This window comes from Leptodactylus fuscus, chromosome 1 (genome assembly GCF_031893055.1).
Source record: "Leptodactylus fuscus isolate aLepFus1 chromosome 1, aLepFus1.hap2, whole genome shotgun sequence".
NCBI lineage: Eukaryota > Metazoa > Chordata > Amphibia > Anura > Leptodactylidae > Leptodactylus > Leptodactylus fuscus.
The window spans coordinates 104,167,809-104,182,104 of NC_134265.1; the positions used below are offsets into that span (position 1 = coordinate 104,167,809).

General features: G+C 39.4%; 1 protein-coding gene across 2 annotated transcripts in view; it reads left to right on the top strand.

Moving 5' to 3' along the window:
- The window catches only part of ULK1 (unc-51 like autophagy activating kinase 1), a 62,398-nt gene extending 55,133 nt beyond the window's left edge, over window positions 1-7,265 (top strand). For both annotated transcript variants that reach the window (XM_075274842.1, XM_075274852.1), the window contains exons 24-28: window positions 494-672; window positions 2,383-2,501; window positions 4,993-5,150; window positions 6,028-6,163; window positions 6,878-7,265. In XM_075274842.1, the coding sequence (XP_075130943.1) occupies window positions 494-672; window positions 2,383-2,501; window positions 4,993-5,150; window positions 6,028-6,163; window positions 6,878-6,933 (648 nt within the window). In that variant the 3' untranslated portion in view covers window positions 6,934-7,265. The remainder of the gene's footprint in view (window positions 1-493; window positions 673-2,382; window positions 2,502-4,992; window positions 5,151-6,027; window positions 6,164-6,877) is intronic.
- The last annotated feature ends 7,031 nt before the right edge of the window (window positions 7,266-14,296 follow it).

The following is a 14,296-nucleotide window of genomic DNA, read 5'->3' on the forward strand; positions in this document are numbered from 1 at the left end:
TCTGGATTACTTTAGAAGTGCTTATGATGGGAAAATGTAGACTCATTTACTTGTGGTTGGATTTTTTTATTTTTATATATACTTATTGGGCTTAGAACTTGGAGAAAGAGTTGCAGTGCAATTATTTTTGCCTTGTGGCTGTACAGGATATAATGGGAGCTTTGTACATTATACGTAAATGTCCAAGAAACTTACTTTTCACTCTAATATAACCACATCTCAAACGGCATGGAAAAAACGACAGATGCCTTATTGATGGCCCATGTGATAACCATAATTATTTATGTGCAGACGATATGGCATCAACCTGTTTATCCACCTATCTCACTATCATTTGTGTGGAAATCTGGTCTTAGGAAGATAGTGAATGTCTCTTTTATATGAAAAGTGCTTGCGGTGCTCCGACATTATATTTTGTGATGGGCTCTGTGCATTGTTCTCTGTCATCTTCATATTCTATCCTCTAACTGCAATAATCCATTTTTCTTTGCAGCAAGAGCACACGGACACACTACGCAGTCTCCGATTCACACTTGCCTTTGCTCATTCTATAATGGAAATTGCCAGTCTCAAAGGGAGTTCTGTGGACGTGAGCGCTTCTGCAACATCGGAGTACCAAATGCAAGAGAGCATTGTGGCAGATCAGATTAGCCTCTTAAGTCGTGAGTGGAGGTGAGATTGTCTCAGACATCAATAGTCAGACATCAATAGATATAATGTCCAGACACAAGGGGAAATTAAGCATGCACAGACTATTAGGACATTATCCTTAATTTAATCCTCTGGATCTGATAAGATTGAACTGAGGATGCTCTGTATGTGCAGTGTTCCTTGACAGACGGACTGATACTAATACCAAAGAAATTAATTCAGTGTATTCTGTGCGTTTGTGGGCACAAGTAAATAATGGTCTGTCAAATTAAGAACTGAAGTAACTGGAAACACAACAGTGTATGTAACTTTTTTCTGACACATTCAAAAACAAGATCAAATGGATCCTATATTTAGTATGATATAGGTGAATGGTAGTAGGATATGTATTCCGTTGCATGGTGTTTTAAATCTATGAAAAATGCAAACATGCAAAAATGTAGTGTGAACAGAGCCTAATATTTACACATTTAAAGGGATTCTGTAGTCGTGTTTCCAAATAGAAATCTAGAACGGAGACTAAAGCTCAGGCCAGCTCAGAAACCCTTCCAAAGCACTTTATCTCAATTGCATATGAATAAAAAGTTAATTTACATGAAAATTGCATTTAAATCTAAATAACAGATATATTGTGAAACTGTAGAATCAACTTTATAAGGTACTGGGATTAGACTTACAACCAATTTACGGCTGATAGACTCTCTTTAAATCACTTGAGCGGCTCACTGAAAGACAGCAGATGACCATGCTTCTCTCAAATGTCTTCTTTATGTAGCTGGATAAGAGTACTAACCTCAACCTTTAGCTCTCAACAACAAAAAAAAAAAAGAAAACTGTAAGAGCTGTTAGCATCTTTTCAGCAGCTAAAGTCCAAATTGTACAGCGCTGCGGAATATGTTGGTGCTATATAAATAAAATGTATTATTATTATTATATAGGTCAACCTTAAAGGGAATATGTCACATGGAAAACTGCTGTTGAATCTGAAGACTGTATGACATGGAGCAGGTGGAGCAGAGTACATTGATGTATAGGTTTCTAAGAAAAGATTTATTATAGCTTGTCATTTATCCATTGTTGTTGAGAAGAAGGTGGTCTTATTAGTGATTGACAGCTATCTCTGTAGTCATAGAGGAGAGACTGTCAGTCATTGTTAGGTCCACCTCCTTCTCATCATAGAAAGAGCAGAGATTTCAATAGAAAAATGTCAAGTTACTCTGAATCTTTCCCACAAAACTATACATCAATCTGCTCAGCTCTTCCTGCTCTATAATAAGCTGCCTGCAGATTCAACTGCGTTTTCCATGTGAATGCTTCCCTTTAAGGAGCGCCTCAAGGAGTCTGTCATCAGAAAAGTACCTATTGAATTATTCCTTTCAGCTATTAGCATCTATTAGTTATACCCTTTACAGGAATCTTAGATGGGTATCTGACCAAGCGACACCTTTAAACTATGTTGTCTTCTATTCTTTGCAGTGTGCACTTGATGTTACGTCTGTTAATATAGACATTTTGTTCTACATCTTGCATCTTGTAGACTGTTTCTATTTGACTTTCTTATGTTAGTATTGCTCCAAGTTTGTCTGTATTATGTATGGTTGATGTTTCCCATTAAATGAAATTGCATTTAGATAGACTACACTGGAGGAAGGCAGAATCTATTTAATAATAGTATTATATGAAGCATGAATTAGTTGGACGCAAACTAATTTTTGTTGTACTTTCTGTCAGTTACGCAGAACAGCTGGTTCTCTATCTGAAAGCAGCAGAACTTCTCTCAAATGGGCTTCAGACCGCCATGGAGCACGTCAAGACTGGAAAATTGTGTCTGTCCTCTACAGTTAAACAAGGTGGGTGTTTGCCTGTACAGTCCCTATTCGACTATAAGCACCGTCAGATAGCTGGGATTCACGTGAATAACATGTTTTTCTCTCAATCCCCATCGCTGCCTTCATTGCTGAGATATTAGTTTTTTCCTAATTTGCTAGTGATCTGTTTGGTGCAGCAAGGATATTTTTCTTGGCACCAAAGTGTAAGTGTCAATCATTGCATGGATGGAGGCATTGGTTACTGAAAAACATAGCTCTTAGGTACAGTGAGAACAACGGTAATTCTCTCGTCCCATCACACAGCTTATTAGCATATTAGGAAAAAAAAGCTTAATTTCTCAGCAATGGAGACACGGATCAAGAACCAGACAAAGTTTTTCATTCTATGGTCAGAAAATTGAACAGTTTATCCACATGATCTGCAATGCTACAGTCCTATGAAAAAGTTTGGGCACCCCTATTAATCGTAATCATTTTTAGTTCTAAATATTTTGGTGTTTGCAACAGCCATTTCAGTTTGATATATCTAATAACTGATGGACACAGTAATATTTCAGGAGTGAAATGAGGTTTATTGTACTAACAGAAAATGTGCAATATGCATTAAACCAAAATTTGACCGGTGCAAAAGTATGGGCACCTCAACAGAAAAGTGACATTAATATTTAGTAGATCCTCCTTTTGCAAAGATAACAGCCTCTAGTCGCTTCCTGTAGCTTTTAATCAGTTCCTGGATCCTGGATAAAGGTATTTTGGACAAACAATTCAAGTTCAGTTAAGTTAGATGGTCGCCGAGCATGGACAGCCCGCTTCAAATCATCCCACAGATGTTCAATGATATTCAGGTCTGGGGACTGGGATGGCCATTCCAGAACATTGTAATTGTTCCTCTGCATGAATGCCTGAGTTGATTTGGAGCAGTGTTTTGGATCATTGTCTTGCTGAAATATCCATCCCCGGCGTAACTTCAACTTCGTCACTGATTCTTGAACATTATTCTCAAGAATCTGCTGATACTGAGTGGAATCCATGCGACTCTCAACTTTAACAAGATTCCCGATGCCGGCATTGGCCACACAGCCCCAAAGCATGATGGAACCTCCACCAAATTTTACAGTGGGTAGCATGTGTTTTTCTTGGAATGCTGTTTCTTTTTGGACGCCATGCATAACGCCTTTTTTTATAACCAAACAACTCAATTTTTGTTTCCAAAATGAAGCTGCCTTGTCCAAATGTGCTTTTTCATACCTCAGGCAACTCTATTTGTGGCGTACGTGCAGAAACGGCTTCTTTCTCATCACTCTCCCATACAGCTTCTATTTGTGCAAAGTGCGCTGTATAGTTGACCGATGCACAGTGACACCATCTGCAGCAAGATGATGCTGCAGCTCTTTGGAGGTGGTCTGTGGATTGTCCTTGACTGTTCTCACCATTCTTCTTCTCTGTCTTTCTGATATTTTTCTTGGCCTGCCACTTCTGGGCTTAACAAGAACTGTCCCTGTGCTCTTCCATTTCCTTACTATGTTCCTCACAGTGGAAACTGACAGGTTAAATCTCTGAGACAACTTTTTGTATCCTTCCCCTGAACAACTATGTTGAACAATCTTTGTTTTCAGATCATTTGAGAGTTGTTTTGAGTAGCCCATGATGCCACTCTTCAGAGGAGATTCAAATAGGAGATCAACTTGCAATTGGCCACCTTAAATACCTTTTCTTATGATTGGATACATCTGGCTATGAAGTTCAAAGCTCACTGAGGTTACAAAACCAATTTTGTGCTTCAGTAAGTCAGTAAAAAGTAGTTAGGGGAATTCAAATCAATAAAATGATAAGGGTGCCCATACTTTTGCACCGGTCAAATTTTGGTTTAATGCATATTGCACATTTTCTGTTAGTACAATAAACCTCATTTCAATCCTGAAATATTACTGTGTCCATCAGTTATTAGATATATCAAACTGAAATGGCTGTTGCAAACACCAAAATATTTAGAACAAAAAATGATTAAGATTAATAGGGGTGCCCAAACTTTTTCATAGGACTGTATCTACAGCCCCCCAGAGGTATATCAATGTCAGCTGTTTCTTCAACAGCTATACCCCCTGACTCCCCCACTATTTTAATATAGCACCGGGGGAAAGCTGTTAACATGCAGATTAGTCACCATTGGGGTGCATTCACACGGAGTAACGTGCCGCGTGACCTGGCACGTATACGCCGTGTGAGATTTTGAGCTCCCATTGATTTCAAAATCACAGCCACAAAATAGGCATATACGAGACTAACTTCCATTGAAATCAATGGGAACGTATACGGCGCTCAAAATATCACACGGCGTATACGTGCCAGGTCACGCAGCACGTTACTCCGTGTGAATGCACCCTCACTCTGAGTAAGATCTTACTCTGAACCCCTTGCTGTTTCCCTGTGTAAACTATCTATACATCCCTGTAGACATTACATTACTGGCCAGGGTATAGCTGACCTGCTGACTTTTTTTTTTTTTTTTTAGTGGTGAAGAAACTGAATGATTTGTACAAATCTTGCGTGTCTTCCTGTCATTGCCTGAATGTACGACTTCAAAGGTTCTTTGCTGACAAACAGAAGCTTATGGACCGGATCAACAGCATCACAGCAGAAAAGCTGATTTTTAGCTATACAGTCCAGATGGTGAGTTTCACTACATATGTATCCAGTCTCTACTTTTATGGACCAGTCATCATTTTCTGAGTAAATGAAATCACTGCGCTCGCCATAATATATCTGCAAGGCCTGATGCAGATCAGCCACTACGTGAATGAGAAAAAAATAAACTGCTTAAAGATGCATCTTTAAGGTTTACCAAGTATTGGTATATTGCATGGGTATATTGTCACGATCTGAATTTTTCTCTTTTGGCAAGTACTGGTCTGACTTGGCGACTAGCTAGAGTAGAAATGCTAAAATTATGAAAAGACATAAATATTATAATAATTTAGTGGTTTTCACAACAGCGCTACTGAGGATTTAGATTGTATACTACTACACATTAGTCATAATAAATGGGCTCCATTGTGAGGGAGCTCTGTTTGGCATGTGTAGAATTTAGTGGCCACCTTGTATGTGCATATATGTGCCATTTTGTAATGTACCTTTTTTCTTTACAAAGTTGCATTTGAAAGGACTTTGGTGGTTGTTTTGATCCCTCAAAACTGCAGACTATAGGGAGGGCAGTGTAGATATACCTGGGGCATTGGTTCTATAAGCTGCATGACCAAGAAATAGATATTTGAATGCCTTCACTTACTGCAATTTTGAAGTGATCTTCATGCGCAGTGGCTAGGGCTCTATGTGTTAAATGCCCCTATGACCATTAAAGCCTGGATTGCTTGGTCACAGTCTGCTTGACCATCGCTACACTCACATTTTGGTATGTGAGGGGTTACAACTGCTGTCAGGCTCCTTTTAAACCACTACATTATTTATAAGCCATGATAGACGTTAGATATAAGATTTTTAGTTCCTATTGTAATACCATAATACTGACGTGTTCTTAATCTTATTACAGGTGCAGTCAGCAGCCCTGGATGAAATGTTTCACCATCGAGAAGACTGTGTGCAGAGATATCATAAAGCTTTGCTCTTGATGGACGGATTGCTGAACTTCATGACTGACCAGGCAGATATAGAGAATATCAGCAAATGTAAGTTTGCATCATAATGTCCGCTACTGAATAATGTTAGCTGTCACTTTCATAGAAGGAGAGCCTGTTGCGTAACGTGCACACAGTCTGGCAGGATGCTGTGTTGTCTGGTAAGAGGATATGTCTCAGTGCTTAGGAAGCGGCTTTTCTAGCTGTTCTTGTGCTATGATTTCAAGGAATAGCAAATGTCCAAGCATTAAATCCTTGTCATGAAATCCAGTCTAAAGTTATCTGATGTAAATGTTGTGATGTACTGTCATAAAAGACAGATACTTAGAGGGAGAGAAGTAGTTTTTGGCCCTTATGGTAGATAGACAGGTCAGATGGGTTGATCAAACAGACTACAAAAAATAGGGATGTCATATAGATCCAGGTATGGCCAGACCTACAGTATATACTGACCATTTCTTCTGTTTGGCCTTATTCTGAACAGAGTGGCTGTTGTTGACCATTCTCTTATACATCTATATAGTATTATTGTCATGCTTTTACTTGATTTACTAATAGAAAGTATGAAGAACCAAGTGTATAACCCCTAACTGCTTTTACTGATCATTATCCATAGACTCTTAAAGGCAAAGAAATAACTTATTATAGTAGTCCTATACAGATTCAATATTGTTTCTTCTGTAAATATGGATTAGATTGGTATATTTGCCTTGTAGTAGTTATGGACCATGCACACCCTATGAAAGTTTTTGTTCTTTCTTTTAGGTAAACTTTGTATAGAGCGCAGACTGTTTGCACTACAAGGCAGCATTTGTGCATGAGCCTGTATCCTGGACGTCTTCCTGTTACATTTCCTCTCATTTTGGAAGAAAATCATTGCCAGCACTGTACAGTTTCAAGTCTACAGCATGATCTACATTTCCGACTATCAAAGATGAATCCCATATAGGATCAGTTCTCTCTGTACCTTTATGGAAACTCCCTCAGCACCCCCACTACATTTTTACAATCTTCTCTCTCCTGCATACATTATCATGAAGTTAATGTTATGATCGAGGAACACTATAGCAACAGGACCACTCAGTGGAAATAATAAAACATGGTGTCAAGCTATCTCTAAGGACATGAATGGGAAGGAGTGCATTCAGAGTTCAGTGTGTGTAACATGTGGCGCGTGTCCAGCTTACTGCAAAAATACTCTAGCTAATAAGATGTTCCATCAAAGCCAAAATGGAGCCACAGTCTGTCTAGTGGTACAAGCAAGACTGATGACACTATTAGTTGTAATCTAACCACATAGCCTGACTAGGATGTGAAGCCACAATGTCATAGGTTCCTTTGTTTTTGTGCCCGTAATGTTCCCCTCATCAGCTGGCATAAACTTTACAGGGCGCGCTTCTAAAATCACTGTTTAATATTTTACATAAGACAGTCATTATATTTTCTGCAGATCTAATGTTTCTTTTGTACAGTCTCAATTGAAGCTGTTCTGTTGGTTGGATCCGTGCTCTTAGTTACAGAGAACTAATACAGTTTAATGATGGGAAATCTCAATACTATCAAGTAGGAAAATTGAGTAATTACTGTAGTTTACTTGCCAAGGCTCAGAGGGCTTGGAGTTACTTTTGCACAGAATGGAGTTTTTCTCATGGACCTTACACAACGTACCAGCCCCAGGCTAGAGACTAATCTGAGGATTTGACACGATCTTGTTACCCGGGTGTGCCCCTTTATATTGCTTTTCGTTAAGCTCAAAAGACTTTTGTTTTGTTTTTTCTCCGTCTTGACAAGTTCACTAAAACGTTCCTGGGAATTTAGTGAACAAGTGAAGCATGTGGATCATAAACTTTTATATTGTTGAAGAAACTTCGTCATGTAGCAAATACAACTGTCTCCAGAGGACAGCACAGAGTGACGTAGTGCAGTGCTGAGTAAAACCATTTCCCTGCATGTTCTCTTTATAAATAGGTTTTTTTTCTTGCACTATATTCACTTTTAATGAAGATTTGAGAATGTCAACCAACATGTTGTTGTCCTGAAAATACAAAGAGTGTATTCTATTCAGGTGGAAAGGCTGTTCAGAATTGGCACAGACTAAATGCCAAGCTATCAGAAAACCAAGGTTACTTCTCTAATCTTCTTTCCTTTTGTACTACACTACCAGTGTAAATACTTTGGTGTATATAAATATATATATGTATATAATGTAGATTTTACAAGAACTGTAAATTGCAGTAAGATAAGACTATCACGTTTGTTGCTTTGTCTTCCTATTCACAGTTTTGTTATTGTTTGATCCACGTATGTGCAAGAGAGAAAATAGTCACTAGTGCTGTTCCTCTTCACGCTGATATTGATGACACAGATTTACCATACTTGCGTTGGCAGGGTCACTATTAGCGCTATGGACCTATGTGATGCCTATATAAGGATTTTCATCAAGGCCTTTGCTGCCAACTCTGGGATATTGCCACTGCAAAAACACTTATCCACCAAATACATACAATCCATTTGAAAGAGGGGTTTGTATCAAAGCATCGATTCTGGAGAAGATTCTTATCGTATGCAATACATGGCCATAATAACAATCCTGAATGCAAAATGGCATGGAATAATCAGCTAATGGATAACGGCAGGAAAATATATATATAATAGTATTTCATGTGGCAGAAATGGGATCTGATTGGAGCTGCTATAATGGAATAAGGACTCTGCTTAGATCCAGAAGTATTACTCAACAACTTATGGTTTACAGGTCTTTTAGAGCAGTTGGTCATGTTCAGAAAGTACACAGTGAAGGTAACATCACTTTGTATTGTCACCCGATAGTATTTTTGGTGTTGCCTTAGTTTCAGGTTCCGGGGTCTAGCAGAGACCCTGCACCCATTGGTAGTCCTGTGTAGTAGAGTCTACTGAGGCCTGGTCGTTGTACTAACATGTCAAGACCATGCACCACTGCTTCTACAATCTTACTTCTCAATACTTGAAATTTTATTTAATGCTTTTAGTCGATAAACGTTAAGCGCCTTGAGGCCGAAAGAGACCTAGGAATTAATCGGTTTTCCACAACTGTGTTCGGTAGTGTTAGGCCTCTGGCCACAAGGGTGAAGTAATTGTGTTTTGTTTGCCATTAGCTGGTTGCATTTTTATCACGTTTTATGTTGTATGTAGCATTTATTCAAAGATTTGGTATTTATTGTGTGCTAGCCAAAAATACAATAAGTGAATAAAAAGGTAAAGTAAGAAAAAAAATCTCAGATTTTTCACAATGAAAAGTGCCCTTCTAACTCATTTAGTACCATTGTAAGAGTATTACGTACGCAGGAAAGTGATACTCACATTGAAGCCTACTATCTATAATAAAATTGAAGGTAAATTGTTATGCTTTGTTATGTGTGCTTATGTATGCTGTGTGAGTGCCCAGATGGAAAAATGTTTTACAAGACTTTTGTTTTTAAAGCCTTACTAATTCAGTGCAGGACATTGGGCAAGCCTTTCTGGTAGATGGCTATTGACTGGCCAGCAGGCCCCCTACTCTTGGTTTTGAAGTCCAAAGTTGCACCATTGGCATACATTTCTAGACTGACTCTGCTGGATTGAGTCAACCTGACTTTTCCACGGTTTCCTTTACAGTGGAAGGGTTAAACTAATGACAGAATTCTGATATTAGTTAGTGGCACATGTAGACATAACTTTTCAGTAGGCTTCCCTACAAAGTATGCTGTTTGTATAATGAAAACTTATGTGGAATTTGCCAGTTTGGGTGATAAAACACTTGGTTGGAGATGATACGGATTGTCTGCTTTTGTATAAAAAAAATGATTAAAGATTAGAATGGATAGTGTTTGAGATATGATTGTATTTGATTTCTTCCATTTTTGTTGTTGTGCGTTGCATTGATTTATCTTATTTGTATACCTTCAATAAGAAAATGTAAAAAGGAAAAAAAAAAGAAATAAAACCTTGATAATGAATTGTGTTTTTATTTAAAACTAAAAATAAGTTAAAGTATTAGTGCTTTCATTTTTTTTATTACAATTTTACTATACTTTATTAACCTATTTTACTTCCTTTTAGAATAGAGGCTGTAATTTTCTCCCTAGCGTTGCAAGGTAGAAACCATCCCATACACAATGGGGCAAATTTATTAAGACTGGCATATCATACACCAGTCTTAAAAAAAGACCCCAGCAGGGAACGGGAGATTTATGAAGAAAACTGTTGTGAGTTCTAATATATCTATCCTATCAAGGAATCACAGCCATTATTGCACAGGGCCAAGTGCTTTGAGTGAGCAATTTTGTGTCCTACTGAAAGCAAAAAAATGTATCTTTTAGTCTTCTGTAGTTAATACCTTTTTAATGGCTAACTGAAGATATAATGACATGGCATGCCCGATGAAGAGACCTAAATCTTCTCAAAAGCTTAGCATTTGTCATCATCCTTTCTACTGAAAGCAAGTAAATGATCAAGTGACCAGTAGGCCGGGTTTACACAAAAAAAACAAAAACCAAAGAGTTTTTATGGAACAAGCACATCATTTCTAAAAACAGCAGATGTGGTTTTTGCGCAAAAGTGCACTTTGTAAACCCAACCATAGACAACCGTAGGGGCTTCAAGCTACTTGGTTGTGATAAAGGGACTAGGACAACCAGAACAGAAACCGAAATCATGTGCTGTCCTTCCGTACAGTGGGCCTACAGATGACTGAAGTTGAGTTGCCAGGGAGCCCTAAACTTAAGTAGGCGCTGTTGTTTCAACACACAAAATATATCACAGAATTTCTATCGGAGAGAAATGCCTCTTTCTGCTCTTATCGGACTACTTACCTGCTTCCTTTCCCTCTGCTAAAGTTAAATTTGTTTTGAAAAATTCTGCTATATCCCTCTCCAGACAGACTACAGGTCACATGGCTCAATTGATTTATCTCTATAGAAGTCTATGGAGAGAGGAAGGGGGAGGTGTGAGCAGAAAGAGAGGAAGATGAGAAAGACAGCTTTCAGTCTGACCTTAGGGCTTCCTATAGGTATGTTCACACTGAGGAAAAAGTCGCGGAAACCTTTTTTTGCCATGTGAACATTCCGCACCGCTTGCCGTGATGGAATGCCGATGCAATATTGGCATTACGTTGGCGCATCCCACTCCTCTGTAGGTCCGAATGAATGGGCGTACACTGGAGCATGTCTCAAGCCTCAGATGCCGCGGCTGATCCAGCTGTGGAATCCATGGCAAGATAGGGCATGTCGCTTCTTTTTTTCCACTACTAGCTAGCAGAAAAAAGAAGCTAACGGCTCCCATTGAAGTCATTTGGTCCTCATGTACCAACATATAACCGCTTATCCTGAGAATTTAGACGAAATGACCACCATACTTTAAATGTTTTGTGGTTATGGTCACTTTTGGCATAAAAGAAAAATTTCACTTCTTTCCAGACTCCCTTATGTACACTTCGTAAACAGAATGTAGCATAAGCATACAATGTGATACAGAACAATTTCTCTATATACCAATAGGGAATGTAGGGAAAGACATAAGAAGAGGTTAAAGAAAAATTCTCCCATTGAAAATAACGGCGCCTCTGGCTCAGTCAGTAGGGTGGCAACTTTGAATATACCAAGTTCTGGGTTCAAGCCTTGTAAGGCAACTTCATTGTTAAATCAGGAGACACCATATGTTTTTGAAAAAGCAGATTTTTTTTTTTTTTTGCAATATGCAGATACCGCAAAATCGCATCCAAAACAGTGTTTCTGCAATGTGGGACCTAAGCCCAAAAGGAAGATTTGGCCTCAAACTGTTTTCATACACATACATCCACAGAATTGATAGTCAGTAAATGATGTGTGGGAGTCTGATACCCAGACCCAGCACTAATCAGCTGTTCCGACATCTTCCAGGTGCAATAGAAGGCAAGCGCATGCAGGCCGATCCTATTCATGAAATACAATCAGCACTACAATTCCCCAAAGCCAATGTTATACAGTGGACAGGACTTCTGCTCCTATTCCTCCTTTCTGCACGCGATTCCTGTCCACTGCTGCAGCTTCAGGTGGCTGGAGGTTGACGAAACAACTAATCTGGGTGTAGGTGTTGGATCCCCACAAATCACAGATGTATAACTGTCCTGTGAAAAATCCACTTGGGACCAGAAAACTATTTTAAACCTCATCCATTACGTTGCTAAATATCAGTGGGTTTGTGGGCTTACCTTCTGTGAGCTTACCCCTTGTGTCCCTAGCCTTAGCTTGTTTCCACTGTAGAAAAGACCGAGATATATCAACTCACCCCCAAAATCTCCCAGTTTTCAAGTCCATTCATTCAGTCACCTCATGACTATTGTTTTCCGCCAGGCTGCTGGCTCTTTAGTATTCAGTGCACTGTGACATCCCTGGTAATATTAGTGTCACTCAATAACAATATTATTAATAAGAATACTGGAAAGGTATTTAAAGGAATTGTCCCATCTCAACGATCCTATCTATACTGCTAGCTTATGTGGATTTAAGTCTTTTCCTAAATACATTGCTTCAGCAAAACTTCTTTGTTTGGCTACTATCTGAGATTATTCACTTCATTATTTACACTGCATTTCCATAACCACGGACCTGGGGATGATCTTATCTCTCCGCCCAGGACAAGTAGCTCCCTGCTCTCAAGAGGGAGGGGGAGCTGAGTGCTCGAAGCAGCTTGTATTTCTGAGCTGTTTATCTTCCTCTTTCAGTTATCAGTCTGCTAATTGAATTTTGCTGATAAGGGCTGAGACAGGGAGTCTGTTACCTCTGTATGTAACAGAGACCTAAAACTGAGTTTATTGCAAGCTGACTTGTGGTCCTGTAGCATGTAAATTTGGGATTCTCATCACCTATTAAATCCAGCTCTGCTACATCAGCTTCATATTGTGCATCTTCCAGTTATACTGTGCTCATTTATTTACAACCATCCCCAATTACTGACTGCAAATATGTACTGCTATGAAGAGAGCTAAGCAGAGCAAGTGAAACCCCGCCCACCAATTTCCTGCAAAAAGAACCGGAATGCGTTCACAGCCCATGGGGCCTTAGCCTCAGGCTGTAACTTACTGACTGAACCAAAGGCTCTATTAGTTTCAGTAAAGGTTTTTTTCTTATACCGAGCTGCAATAGTATTGTACTGTCCCTACGTAATGCATTTGTACTGTATATAGAGATATATCTATATACCAGTACATTGTATATTTAAAGGGAGTCTGTCAGCAGGAAAGTCCATATGAAACTAATGACAATACCATGAAAGGCAGCATCTACACTTTCCAAAGATGATCTTCTTATTCTGCATTACAGCTCCATTTTCATTATGTAAATTAGCTGAAAAGGATTTTTAGGGGTGTTTTATTCTTCTGCTGGGGCTTCGCTCTCCACTCTAGATAACTGACCCATTTTCCTGCTGGCAGACTCCCTTTAAAAAGATATTTTCTAAGCATACAACGTACATATAGAGCAGGGGTGCCCAATACTTCGATCGCGATCGACCGGTCGATCGCGAAGGTCGTATGGGTCGATCGTGGGATCGGTGTCTGCTTGTTGACAGCGCAGGCTGAGAATCATCTCCGTGTTCATCAGTGTCCGGGGATGATTCTCAGCCTGCTTTGTGAACAAGCAGACACCGGAGAGCTGTCTCCTGCTCTCACGCTCTGCCACGCCCACAGGCCCCACCCCTAGTCCGCCCAGGCTCCGCCCCTGGCCTACCCTGGCCCTTCCCACAAGAAATGGATAGTAGATCTTATCCATTGGTAAGTTTCTAAAGTAGCTCACATGCTCAAAAAGTGTGAGCACCCCTGATATAGAGATATTTCTTTATATATCATACATATGCAGGGGTTAAAAACTTGAGAAGAGAAAAATAACAATGAAAATAAATATTAAAATAAGGCTCTAGCAATTTTCTTATTAAATTATTATTAGGTCTGGATTTGTGTAAATTGACCTTTATATAAAGGCCACACCCGCATTTGCCCCGACTTGCCATTGGCGATGGGTTCTCCCAATTTGATGTCTCTGACATTAGGGGTCTTTTTGGCTGAATTCACATAGTAATCACTACTAGAGATGAGCGAACACTGTTCGGATCAGCCGTTCCGAACAGCACGCTCACAGAGAAATGAATGGAAGCACCTGGCACATACACTTTGCTGTCAGCCGGTCGCCGTGC